This window comes from Cyprinodon variegatus, unplaced genomic scaffold (assembly GCF_000732505.1).
Source record: "Cyprinodon variegatus isolate N-32 unplaced genomic scaffold, C_variegatus-1.0 Scaffold1250, whole genome shotgun sequence".
Lineage (NCBI taxonomy): Eukaryota > Metazoa > Chordata > Actinopteri > Cyprinodontiformes > Cyprinodontidae > Cyprinodon > Cyprinodon variegatus.
This window is the reverse complement of record NW_015151703.1, coordinates 157,918-172,583: the sequence shown is the minus strand read 5'-3', so window position 1 is coordinate 172,583 and position 14,666 is coordinate 157,918. Positions and strand designations below refer to the sequence as shown.

Below are 14,666 nucleotides of genomic sequence, written 5' to 3'. Positions count from 1 at the left end.
AAAGTGAATTTAGAGAATAAAAAATAATTCTTTAGTATCTTCAAAAATGCAAAAAACACGTTGCAGTTTTCTGACATGAATTGAATGATCCGTCTGGTTTCCCAACTAAAGGTTCCACTTGGGGGCTTTTTGATATTTCTACCATTGGTTCTTAGTTTGTGCTTGTATTATTAGATTCTTCCCTAATGATAATCTTGAGCAAAAAAAAAAGAAACTTTTTCATGCTTTTTGAAGAAAAGTCTAAAAAAAATGAAACAGAAAAGCAAATATTTGTTGATTGCAAAGTTATAAAAAAAATCCTTCTTAGAATTGCTTTTAGTTTTAAATTGTTAATTGAGCAGAAAACTATAATTTATTGTGTATTAATTGACCAACAAATATAAAAGTTACATTTGTATTAGCAAATTAATTGGCTTTCTGCTCAGGTAGACACGTTACTCATAGTTTGCCAAATTACGACCGCATTATACTAGTAAAGAGTGATGAATGGTTTACTTTGGCTTTTTCTCATCATGTATATCCATGCCTACACTAATTGGAAATCTTTCTAAAAGGGCAAAGTGAGGAAGACATCCAATAATCTTCTTTCAGCCAGCTGACTGGTGGTGTACAGCAGCAGGTGGTCAGTATCAGAAACCGTTCATTCTACCTCTTTTTTCTTTTATCTCATTAAACTCTCTTCAAGGTGGAAGAATGTTCAGGCTGAAATCTTTAGTGGGTTCAACAATTTTTACACCCTATAGCTAAAAAGGACTGATGACTTCAGAAACCCATGGAGCTGATCAAACGTAGCTGGGTTTTTGCAACAGGTGACTAATCCTTATTCATCTGAACTAAAAATATTTAAAACAAAAAGCACTTCCCTAAAGGAAATCCGGAAACTGTTAATCAGTCATGTTGGATATTTTCAGACATGCAGTAGCAGCATTTTGCTTTACTTATTTAGAAGTATCCTGATCATGATAATAAAAAAAAATTTATGTGGATTCAAATATCGTCAAAATATAAGGATCAAATTATTGAATCTGTCCCAGGATTAGAAATGTGGTTTTATCATCTTTATTATTTATTCTTGAAAATTATAAAGATGTGCTTATAAAAGTAAGGTTCTTTCTTCTGATATATTAATATTTTTGGTTATGGTGATTTTAGTCCTTCCTTCTTTTTTCTCCGTTCCAACATGCTGTTCACACACACTGTTAGCAGTCGACCAATCAACACTTAAATCCCGTTCTTCTTGCCTACTCCCACTCCCTTAAATGTGTCAAAATCCATCGGTTTCCTTCCCTGCTTTCCTGAAGAAGCAGGAATTTCCTTGGGAAACATTTTTGCATTCCTGAGAAGCGGAGATCCGGCTGTGCAGCCGTAGAGTGAACCACTTCACGTTTTGTCTCCTCACTGTTGTCGACCAAGAACAAACTCTCAGGAAAGGGTTGCCAGAAGTGTTGAAAATGTTTGCTGAACTGGCCCATAGCCTTTTCTCAGGCGTAATGCGCATGTTGAATTCCACACAAGGGGGGATAAGTTTGTCCACTCTTCCTCTCCCCCGATTTGGACCTCTGAATAAAGGGAAAAGGCCAGATTTTCTATGTGGGCGGATTCTGGGGTTCCAGTTAGGGAAGAGATCTGAATTTCTGAACAAGCGAAGGAGGTGAAGACAATATCCTGTGATTAAACATTCTGAGAAATGTGTTTTTCTAGTTTTTTGCTACATTCTCACATCGATAGATATCTTGTACAAAGATCTGATTGTCTTCTCCAATATTTTCTTCTTTATTTAACCATCCGTGGTCCCTGCAGAGATGGCTTCACCCATGCTTAAAAAGAATTGTACTTTCTGTAGTGGAAGGACAAAAACTCAAACACGATTAATGGTATTGTTCTAAGTTTGGGACCTAACAGCCTTTAGAGGGTCGTTTTTTTAAATAGCTTTGGGCTTGATGCCCTCCATACTTTGTCTAATCACAGATTAAGTCCTCTGAACTGTCTGGAGTCCTGTTTCCACCACTCATCTCTCCTCAGTTTGTCCTCACTTGCTGTATTGAACCACCCCCGCTCCTGTGTTTGAAATAATGAAGCGCTGTGATTTTTGCTTCATACATTAAAATTTAAGACGGAGTCAAAACAATAATGAATTCCACCGGATTTAGCTGACACTGTTAAAGATATTATTGGTGAGTTCACTGAGGTTGAACTTTTTTTTTCTGCATGGATTGAGAGAAAAGCAAGAATCTCTGGAGAGATTGGAGAGTTAATACAACCATTCCATTAGTCATTTGGAAATATCAGGCCTGGGGAGGTGAAGTGGAACGCATACTCAGCAGGATAATTCAGGCTGCCATTGTTCATTCCTAATGGTACTGATGATACAGTTAAATTATATGCAGCAACTGTTTTATCACTGTTTATGAACGGCGTTCTAAAGTGATTCATTTCAGGGGAACATTTTCTCCTGAAGGCATAAGACTCATAAAGGTAATAAGGCTTAAAAATGAGGGTAGTCTATCAGAGATTCTGGGCCCAGGTCTCAAAGACAATTTTCCTTAAAGAACGGGCTTCTCTATATTACTGGTAATTGTTGAAGGAGGTTAACAAAAACAGCCAGTCGAGTAAATTCAGCTTTTGCTACATGGAAAGCCATTTCTAAAGATGTATTACCTCCACCAAGGAGCTTATGTTTTTAGTCAGGTTTGTGTGAGTGTGTGTCTGTCCGTCTTTGTACATGATAACTTGAAAAGTTCGGAACGGAATTTCATGAGATTTTTACCAAAGATGCACCTCAGTCCAAGCAATAATCCATTAAAATTTGGTGGTGACTCACATCATGGTCCGGTTGCAGGAATCATTTAAAGGATTCTTTAACATTATTTGGTGGAACAAGCCGTCCCCCTCTCCAAACCAGAGGGGGGCAGCACTGACTATTGACAGCTTCAGCATCGGACTCTAAAAAGTCCAGACGTATTATACTGAAGACAAAAACACAGAAAAGGTGAGCCATGCCTCGCTCGAAATCTTGATCTGCTGATCAAACAAGAAAGCAGAGTGAATGAAGGTGAGAGCAGAACAGACACCAGAGGCTGCAGACACACGCTGTGCCTAATTTAGAAACTTTTCAAAGGATTTTAAGAAAATTGCTACCAATGGTGTGCCCATACCCAGGGGCAGTTTGGTAATGATCCAGATCATGTGCAAGATTTAGTAAAAGGTATGAGACACAATATGGGGCAAAATTTTGCTGCTTTGCTTCAAGTGCTTTTCTAGATTTTATATTGTTGTCTGGATTGTAATTAGCTAAATTCAAGTTGCAATGCAGGTAAACAAACAGGCATGTGGTTGAGGGAGTTAAAGGCCAGAATTAATCCTGTTTGAAGTTCTGCTGAGGCACCATATGTCAGCATGAAATATGAATAGTGAACCCCAGTGATCTTTCAGTCTGAATGTCAAAGACCAGCACAGATGTTTGCTTCTTTTCTCTTCGTTTAGGTTTAGAAAAAAAGGTTTGTAGTTGTATCTGACACAGTTTAAAATCAGATGGAAGGATTTTTGTCATTTTGTTTTGAATTAAACGAAAAGACCCTTTTTGCTTCCTCTGCTTTCTTGTCTGGTCTAACACATTGAAATGCAGTTTTTTCAAAACATTTTCTGCTGCTGCTCTGTAGGTGGATGTGATGATACTGAAAGGAAAGGGATGTTTAAGTCTGTTCATGTACTTGCAGGCTTTTCTTGACTCTTTCTCAATCCCTGTGGTGTTCCTTGACCCTCATTAGAGATCCGAATTGGATTGGATTGAGCAGGAGCAGAAGGTGTCTCCTCTGACCTGCTGTGGCTTGATATCTGGATACTCTATGCTGTGATGGAAATTTTTTAAAGGGTGAACGTAAAGTGTTTTGGTTTGATGATGATATATGGTATACATGCAGAATTGCAGCACCTTAGAATTGGATTAGCTGAAACCATTAGTATGTGGTCGTTCTGCTAGATTAGAGTATTTGCAGAAACTCAAAAGACTACAGTTTGGGCTCATGTTTGATTATTTAATATCGTTCCTGCATGGTCAAGCTTTTGTTAAATCTTTTGTTTTAATGTAACTTTTTTTTTAAAGCACTATAAACTTTGTAGATTATATCTTATTAAATAACTGGCCAGTGTGTTGCTTTGGTCCTCGTTTTCTGTACTATACATAGTCAGATTTTGCTCCTTTAAGAAAAAAACCATCCTGAATAGAATAGTCGATGATTTTTGTAAACATAAAAATTCAGTAAATTTGACGAATGAAGTGGAAGCCATCTTTTTTTTTTACTTTTTAAACTTTTGTGTTTTTTAAATATGTGTCCTACACATCCTCTTTGATCTTTTTATGTTTTCCACCAACCTTCATGTCAAAATAACCAATAAGTATTGTCCAAGTTTTGTATTTAATTAACTTTGCAAACTTAAATAATACACGTTTTAATGTAAGAGGAATTTTTCTACATAAACAGTTTCAGGATCTACCTTGAGGCTGGTCACTGCCGACCCTGTACATGTTACTATAAACAAGTTCTACCCTTGTTGAGGAGGAATTGGATTTTATTTTGCCATGATGAAGCCTTGACGTTGTCTCTAAGATATTTTCTGCATTTTCAGGATATATACCCTTTATTTTTCTGACTGTGGTGTGGTATCCTGCTGTTGGTCTGGTATTCTGTGTCAACAACAAACAGAGACCTGCTGACTTCATGGGTTTAAGGCTAGAAAAGAGACAAAAGAGATGTTAATCGCAGCAGTAATGACAACAAAAGGTGACATTCATTCTACTGAGTTCCTGAAAATTGCTGTCAAATTCCCCCTGGGTTGTGAATGCGCAACATGCTTGCATTGTCCAGGGCCTGACCTGCGATGATCGAAAAAATTGTGTCCTCTTTGATTTATACCATCCTGGATTTTGCATGCTTCTAACAGAACCTGTGTTTCCGACTCCTCTATTAGTAATCCTTTTTGAAATGAGTGTTTATTAGAAGTCTGAATCAAATGGGAATATAATCTGGCACTAAGCTGTAAAATGGAGTGCCATGTAAAGTTACATAAAATATGGCATTAATCCCAACAACAGTCGGATTGTATCATTTCTCGGCTCCTGGCCACACTAATACCATATTATAGAGTATTACAACAGTTATCAGCACAGCTTTTACATCCTCCAGCCTAACAGGAATAACCCTTTCATCTCAATCCATCGCTCGCTTTTATAACATGTCTGTTCTGATGCTTTTGCACCTAAGTGATGACGCCTTTCCTCCCACACCCTGCTGAAAATTATAACCCTTAGAAACAGTTATTTTACATATAATACATGTTGAATAATCCTTTTCAGTCAGGATTGGTACTTCAAATCTTACATATTGTATTTGACCATTTCTTTGAGAGCACCTGTAGAAAGAGCAGAAAACCGTGTTGATCCTCTATAGCAAGTAATGTTAAACTCACTTAAGTTGAATCAACTAGTTTTCTTTTATTATGTTCAACAGTTTTAATATTTGACGTAACTTCAATGTATTATCCCTGTTTGCTAGATCTGCTTTTTAGGGTGGCCAAAAGTCATGTTACCAAGCATTAAGGGAAAATAACCACCTGTTTTAGTAGTTTGTCTGAGACTTTGTTTGTTCTCTTGATGTTTTTCTCCACACTGACCATGAGAAGATTTCATTCAGGGATTTAAAGCTCAACCAGCATATGGCCATCTGGCACACGCGACCAGATATCTGGGGTCTAAAAGAGCTCTTGACTGAGGCCCAAGTGCAAGCTAAGCCCTTATGGCACCGTCTACTTAGTAAATCTCTGCACCGCTTTAGTCTCCTCTGGTTTATTTCAACTTTTATTGGCCCCGAAATCTATTCCTACTAAACATTAGTCTTGTTGATTTTGATTGGTTTGCACAAGAGCTGTTTTGCTTTCCACTTGATGTTGATTTTTAGGTTGGTTAACGATAAGGTTATGACAAAGTTAATGATTTATAGTATTTAGAACATATAGTTTTAATGCCAGTTTTTTTCTTTTTTTGAAGACTGATGGAGAAATCTAAAAATTTGATCAAAGAGGCAGAAAGTAAAAGTGTTTTGCAGCATTAGGAGATTTAAGTTGTTCTTGTGTAAGCTCCCATTTTGGATTGAGCGGAACTTGTTTGCTGTAAGTAAAATAAAAAATTTAAAAGAGCCTTTTAGAACAGTGTTCCTGTTATTGGACTGAATTATACATTGAGACATGAATAAACTGTGTCGTCTTTATGTAACAAAGCACTTTTGCTTTTTTTTTTTAAAAGTGCCTTTTCTCCATGAGTGTTTTTATACATCTCTTATAAGCCTGTATCGTCAGTTTACTTAATTTCATACAGAGCCTTATGTTACAGGATGCTTTATAATTTAAATCTGACCGTTTTCATGTTATAAAGAATTTGAGAAATAGTATGATCGTTGTGAAACCAAGATTTTTTTTTTTAACCTAGAATACCCATAAGCACGTACCGGACAAAAAATTCTTTTCATCTAGCTCACTGTTACATCACTCTTCCTTCATTCACCAATTCCCCCTGCTTTGTGCCCCTGACAAATGCTGTGCAGTGATCCGAAGGCATGGAACTGGCAAAACATCAGCTAGATTGCTGACCGGGGAAAAGAATAGCAAAAGTGCCCCTTTGGTTCTGCCAGTTTATTGTAAAAGTCAGAGGGTTTCTGTGCCGTATGTTTGTGTCAGATCATGGGGCAGCTGGAAACATAACTGCTGCTGATTTTATAAAATAAAATGCTGCACAGTCCCTTTTCTAACCTCCATATTTCATGGCATCTTTTTTTTTCAGATGCAAAAAATTGTTTTTCCAAATATTGCTAACAATTTCTCATGTTCACTACAGGCCAAATACAGAAAAATGAGATATCTTTCCTATTCAGTGAATGCATCATAACTAAGAACTATCACCAATGTTGGTCCATCAACGCATCAATCTAAAACAAAGCTATAATTTAAACATTATAAAGCAAGAAAATATAGTTTAATTTAAAATCAGGGTCTCTGTGCAAAGTCTTAGATCAAGTATTTTGCCATATATAAAAAAAAAAAGCAATGAGGTCTGGAAAAATATTTTCATTTCCAGAATTTTTCTAAAATTCTGTTAATTAATGTATCTATCCATCCCACCATGCATATCATCTGTCCATACTTTCATATATATAGTTAATATATTGATCCATTCATTTGTCCATTTCTCTGTTCTCTGCCTAAAGTTTAATCCAGTCTCTTGTATATGGAAGCTCTGATCATTGGAGAAATATATGCTGAAACATTATAGGAGATCTGATCTTAAACAAAATTTATAAAAAGGAATAGTAACTCTGGAAATAAAAGAGTAAAAACTGGGTGTATTTTTTTTATTAAATCCCATTTACTTCAAAATTTTTAAGCACATACCTCGAGCAAAAAGAAATATATATATATTTACAGTTTTTTATTTTTTTTTTTAATAAAACAGATCTAAATGGTCCGCTGTGTCAGATTTGAAAATAACTAAAAATATTTACCAGAGAAAAGCTCATGCATTTTAATGCATGTTTTATTGGACATTCTCCCATTCCTTCCTTTTTTTTGGTTTATAAAATGGAGAATTTCTTTTTTTAGAAATGCTACTATCACAGAAAATTTCCAGAAGTAGTGCATGTTTTTTGCTGATGAGTTTAAAGACACTTATCTAGATCATGAGCCTAATCACTTCCATAGATTCACATTACTGATTTAGTTATGGCCATGCCTCTTTTGAGATGGGAAAATCTTACTCCTAAACAGATTATTGGCAAATGTCATTCATTTAAGTTTTCAATTCTAGGTTTGCCTGTTTCCCACAGATGCATACCACCTGTCAATCTGCTATTATTATGTAGTTAATGTTTAGAAACTTTTTAGTGTCAGTGCCATATTAAGTGTGCTGCCACACAAGTTTACAGTTGGCAGACTTTTACAAAAGCTGCAAAACAGTTTCAAGTTTTGTCATCAGCAAAATCCTGGGCTGTGGGGTTGAGAAGACAGTACAAAAGTTCACAGTGACATTAGCTTTTTTTTTGAGTGGCTATGTTGGAAAGACAACCAGCTGATCAGATATTTACTGTTAGGTGATGTACTTGGACTTATAACTTTATATAATTTTTTTAATCTTTGTTGAGTTTTAATGATCTTTAGCAGCTGGCTAGTTCAAGTGGTAGGTCGAAAAGGAAGCCTGCGTTCGGACTGCCACTCTGGGTGCCTAAGCAAGACCCTTAACCCGTACTGCTCCCTGGGCACCGCACAGTGGCAGCCCACTGCTCCCCAAGGGGGCGGATTAAATGCAGGGAGTTAATTTCTTTGCTCTGTACTTGTGACAGTGTAATGACGATAAAACGCTGGGGAAAAAAACCCCATAAACGTATGCACTTATGTACTTTTGGCAATGGCCTCTTTAATAGCTTTGTCTGGAAGAAACATGGTAAAGATATAATTGTTGGAGTAAATACTCTACGCTAAATGAACATAGAGACCATTGGTAACTGGCAGCCATAAAGTTTGATGGTTCCCAGTAAAGCAAGGCAGCCAAACCAGCCGTTAATAAGAACTGGATTAGCTGGTATACCTACTGTATTAAATTATGCAACATATTCACTCTTGTAGTAGGGAAGTACGGCTACCTGTAGCTAAAAATATTTACGTGTATATTACTGCATGACATGTTATCTAATTATTGCTTCATTGTCATTGATAATACCCAGCATTAGGCTGTGTAGCCAATACAGTGAAAGTTCCTGCGTGGTCGATATGATGTGTACCATTAAGCGAGACGAGGATAGCTCTGTAGCCTAGATTTCTCAAAGACAGTTTTTTTTTGTTATGCACACTTTGTTGGGGTAAAGAGGACCATAAACATCAAGTTAATCATAGGCACAGTTTATTAACTGCTTTGTGTTGCATTTACATTTTATTGGTTTGTATAATGCAAAAAGCTTCAAACTTTGTGGTGATCAGACTGTTAATATTTCGCCACTTTATGAAAAGATATGTATGTATACCATATAACTATAATATACGCACGAGTTACTACAAACATAATTTTATCCACAATAACTGGAGTCCTATCTAAAATCAAATATTTAACCGCAGCAGAGAGAGCACCCTGCCTGATAAGTAGTTTTGTTTGTTCAGCACAGATTGCGTTTGTAGCTGCAGATAAGCTATCTCAAATTACACATTACACTCAACAGTAGCTATCTGCTTCACTTTGAGGAACAATAATCATGATTGCTTTATGATTTAACCAAGAGCACATCATAGCATAAGTTATTTGCTCCTTTAATGCGTTGCATTCAGTTGCACTTGCAGCCTTTTTTAACTAATGTGATGACTAAACAATGGCTGCTATGTCCATTTATATGTCATATATTTGCTAAACTACTTTAGTCAGAAGCATTTTTATGAACTCTCCTATATTTGTCTGTAATTGGAAGCTGTGTGCTTGAGCCATGTCTGGTTTTAGAATCAGATGGCCTTTATTTTAAAGGCTAAAAAAGGTCAATATCTAGTGAGTGGCATTGGGCGAGTAATGGGCTTAGATTGAGCTGAGCTGCTCTGTTGCTGTTAGTGATGGCATATAGACTAAACCTTTCTGGCTGTCTGGTGTTCAGACTCCTACTGGGCGCCAGTATCAAACAGGTTATTTCAAGAGGACTCCACAGCGCAGCAAATCCCTAGAAATGGTTGTCAGTCATAGAAGGATAGGTCTAGTAAAATTTCTTGCCACCTTTATATCATGCAATGTTGAGTCACTAGTAGTGCTTTACTTGCTCCATTAAGTGAAAGAGATTAAATTAATTGTCCGTCATATTTTAATTAGTTAGAAATAAACAGTGGTTTGTTTCTAACCTTAGTGGGGTTCATTTGTGTAGATTGGATGTCTGCAATTGCAGACCAAGTCAACCTTACAGAGACCAGGCTGACCAAGCTCTAGAGCAGTTTGTTTATTGTGTGAATGTGATGTGAGCTCTATTCGGCACTGCTAAAAGGTGTATGCTTTGAGTATGACCAAGTAATTAAACTCTGGATATGAAAACACGCTATATGATATAGGTATAGACAATGGAATGCATGCACTTCATGTGAAGGGATACTGAATTGACTAATGAATCATCAATCTCTCTTGTATCAGCCGATACAAGAGAGAAAAAAAGGAAACATTTGCCAAAAACTATCTGCCAAGGACCAATCAAGGAACAGTCAAGGAAAGTGGGGAAATTCTGAATGGCTACCACTCTAGGGTTAGTTTTATGATGGTTAGGGCAGTTTTTTTCAAACCTGGTCCTCAAGGCACACTGCTCTGCATGTTTTGGATGTTTCTGAGTTTCAGCACACCTGATTCAGATGATTGCAGTTCAGCAAAGCCTGATAATCTATCAATTGATAACAGGTGTGTGAAAGCTGGGAAACATCTAAAACATGCAGGGCAGTGTGCCTTGAGGACCATGGTTGAAAAACACTGGGTTAGGGCATAGAAAGGGTTGATAATGAAGGGCATAGAAAGGGTTGATATGACTGAAAATCAATGGGAGTCAACACATCAAATTATATATATCGTCACTGTAAAAACTAAAACGTGGCAGAGTTGCCTTACCTTTAAAGGGGCTTATCAGCTAGGACTCAGACAGAGCGTATGTTACTTATCTTGTCATTGCACAGTGTGTTTTTAGATATCTTGAGACTGTAGATTCTACCCACCCATCCAGCGCGGCCCTTTAACGAATAACATCATTTTTGTTTTGGCACAGAACCACTTGACGATTGGTTTTATTTCTGCCATGTAGAGGTAGGGAAACCAGTCAGTACTAAGCACTCTTTGCTAAACTATTATCCCTAACCATGTGCATTTCTGCAGCTCGTATAACTGAATATTTGTTGGTTCTTAACAGCACCTGCTCTGTCTGGAAATTACTGTTTGGGTGTCAAAGCAAATTGGCACAGAATATGAGCAAAGGGACATCCAGGCAGTGGGCCAGAACAGATGGCAATGAGTTTCATATACAACAAAACACAGTAGCAGACAGGGGTGGAGGTCACACTTCTGTCTAGTAATAAAGGGATTCCTGGCAAGTGATCTGACCCCATCAGCAGCAGCTGATTTTTTTTTTTTATTATGTGTGAATTTGGGTCCTTGGAGATGAAATAAAAACTCAGCAATGAGATGAAAATTAAAGAGAACAATGATCAGCTTCTATGAGCTGGTGACCAAAAATCCACGATTCACCTGATTTATTTAGGATTAGATTATTCAAGCTTGAAATACCTAAATCGCTAAATATTTTTCACCCTTTCAATCACTGTGTTGTATTTTTATTGTATTGAACAATACGCGGCTTTAGTAAATAATCAAGTATTGCCTTTTTATGCAGCTGAAACTGTGACATACATAGTGGGTTTTATTTTTTAAGAAACTTTGTGTAACTTTTGATCCAATTATTAATTTAGTTTGAGATGTATTGGATTTTTCAAGTCGATATAGAGCATTTGGTGTGTATTAGTGGTCTAATGTGGTTCGCTATCAGATTTCAAAATTTTGTGACAGTGAGTTTTGCCAGTAGCTTTTAGGGGCCTAAACCTGGAGGTCACAGGTCTACTGCCCCTAGCTGCTAAAAATTACACTGTCTTGCTATAAATATTTATAGATAAAAATACATTTTGACACTGTTATCTTGGTTATAAATAAAATTTTTCATTTTTACCAATACTAGTAGTACCCTAAGTATTATAAATCTGGATCACCTAACCTGGGAAGCCTCATGGATGATAATTAAACCATTAAACTTTCTGCTCTAGATGTAATGCCATGCTGGATAAGTTACTTACTCCATTATGAAGCAGTATAAATATTTCTTTCATTTTACATCATAATATTTCACACATCAAAGAAATAAATGGCATGCCAAAGTTTTAACAAGCTATTCCAAAAGAGATGCAACAAGCTTTACAATGTCTATTGATTACTGATAATAGGAAAATGAGAACATGATATCCATGATGCAGAGAATGGACTGGAAGTGGCTGCTGCAAATGAATAAAATTGACAAATTAGATCCATTTACATTCATTTACATGACAGTTTTCATACCTTTTCAACTTTGGTTGTTTTCACCAAAGAAATTTAAGTAATAGAAGTCCTTTATCTCTCTGCTGCATCAGTAGTAAAGTTTTTACACAACCCAGTAGATATCACCCAGTCAGCCTCCACTCATCTCCATTAAAGTTGCACTAAACGCCATATTGCAGAATCTCTAACTTGGGGTTTTAAGGCAAAAAAATATATATATATTTTGTTCAATTAAAATGTACCAAAAATGAATCATTTGTAACACCTTTTTAGTCCGTTTATTTTTTTTATAAAGACCAGATAGCGATAAGTCGCTTAAGGCGCTTTGTTGCTGCATCTGAAGTTTATCTTGTTAAATTATACTTTTCATCTGTTTTTTTTTTTTTTTTTAATATAGCTGTTTAGCATCCGATAAGCGGTCCTGCACAGTGCTTTTGACTCTTCTGATTTCTTTCTGATTTCTTTCCTGTAATAAAGGTATAATGTTTAATAAATCGTTGTCTTGTTTGTTGTTTTTTTTTCCATAGGCTGTGCAGCCTCACCTTGAAGAAGCTGGTTGTCCTCAAAGAACTGGATAAAGAACTGAACTCACTTTCTATAGCTGTCAAAATACAGGTTAGTAACTTAACCTCATACATTTGGGTTCAGTTTCTTGGATTTCAGCCTGAACTCTGTGCGTTTCTTCTCTACTGTATATTGTTTGCCTTGCAGCCGATAAAGCATTCATCTAATCCCGCTCCTCAATAAAACCCTCCTTAGCAGCGCCGAAAGCCCCAGTGCCTTACATCCACTCAGGTGGCAGACCGGCTTACCCCACTAAGCAGTAGCATTAGCACCTTTAAGACGGATTGTGCATCTTGCATTGATTGCTTGTGCTTACATGTTGCAGAGTCTCGATGTTTGCAACATTTATCCTAAAAAACTTAAGATACTGATCGCTCTAAATTATGAGCCAGAGTTTGCAGCACCAATAACTGCACACAAGATAAACCACAATTGCTCCAGCTTTACTTTTTACCATGACTCCACCTGATGTTGTTTATAACATGCATGTTTTAGTGGAAATGTTTAATTCTTTGTAACCTTTTTAATGACAAATGATGTCACACTTACTAAGAAAACATTGAGTTCTGTTTTGAGACAGAAAATGTACTGTAGGGTTGTTGACATGAATTGCTCTTGACAAACAGAAGCCTGATGTCTACTATGCAGCAGCTCAGGCCGTCATAAGGACACAGAGCGCTGTCTAATGAACAAGAGAAACGTTTTTTTTTTTTATCCCTTTTTTGTAAAATACATCCTCTTCTAAATGCTAACCTTAATGTGTGCATTCATAAGTTCTCCAATGCATCTCTGTATGCCTTTCAGTGCATCCACTGTCCAACTTCACTGAAATTATCAGACAAATGGACTAAAAATATGTCATGTGTGCAATTTGGAATATTATGATTGGATCCAGTAATGATTTGAATAAAATTGTGATCCCAGTAACTGAAGTAGACAATCCTATCTGCATGCATGTAAACACTTGAAAAGATGAAATTATTCTGAATGAGGCAAACTGACCTAATTTTGTGCACCCATATCAGCGTGACGTGCCTCTGCCTTAAGACTTGGATCTCGGATAGGGTTGGGAATTGATAAGATTTTCGCGATTCTGATTCTTTTAATATACATAACTGATGAGGCTCCACAAAGCCTCCTTCAACCTCCGGTGTGGATACAGGTGAAAAGGCCTCCACCTCAAAGAATCTATGCTATGACTCTCAGCATCCCTCTGCTTACTGTCAATGCTTCAACAAGGCTAGGCTAAACTGGCTTTTGCCTTTATTGTCCTCATCCTCGAACTTGAAATAAAATTCTGTGGACATAAGTAAAGAGAGTCTACCAGCCTGTCATTTAATCTCGATATTAAAACAGTGGGTGGCTCTGTGAATGGCTCAGTGTATTTGGAGAATATCTATAAAGAGATTACATCACAAAGACTTAGAAATACAGACAGTTCAGAGCTAGAGTTTTGGAGAAATATAAACCTGGCAGAACTGCACACCTATCAAGACCTGGCTGTTCGCCTAAGCTGACAGGCCAGGCAAAGAGATAATTATTCATAGAAGCTGCCAAGAAACTCTTTGGAGAAGCTGGAGGAATCCACAGCTCTGAAGAGACGATCTGTTGACAGGACAGGGGACATGTTAAGAATATACTCTAGCCAGATGACAAATGAGATCAAAATTTCACATTTTCTACTTCCTGTAATCTAGATGTTTGTCTTCACACTGAAAACACAGTCTCCATGGTGTGAAACAGTGGTGGAAAAACTCAGGTTTAGGAATGCTTTTCTACAAGCGACACTGGTGAAGGTTAATGCAAGATGATGGAGCTAAACATAGGGAAGTCTCTGAAATACTAGCTAAAGTGTGCATACAAGGACATACATCACTTTGAATTGGTCATTAAGTTGGCACTTAATGCCATGCCTGAAAAGTGCTAATTTCAGATAGCATGGCTTGCTAAGAGTAGCTATGAAAGGATCAAGTCA

At 36.9% G+C, this 14,666-nt stretch overlaps 1 protein-coding gene across 4 annotated transcripts in view; it reads left to right on the top strand.

Moving 5' to 3' along the window:
- Positions 1-14,666, top strand: part of LOC107102404 (phosphofurin acidic cluster sorting protein 2-like) — a 58,070-nt gene that overhangs the window by 7,977 nt on the left and 35,427 nt on the right. For all 4 annotated transcript variants that reach the window (XM_015401710.1, XM_015401709.1, XM_015401708.1 and 1 more), the window contains exon 2: positions 12,655-12,742. In XM_015401710.1, the coding sequence (XP_015257196.1) occupies positions 12,655-12,742 (88 nt within the window). The remainder of the gene's footprint in view (positions 1-12,654; positions 12,743-14,666) is intronic.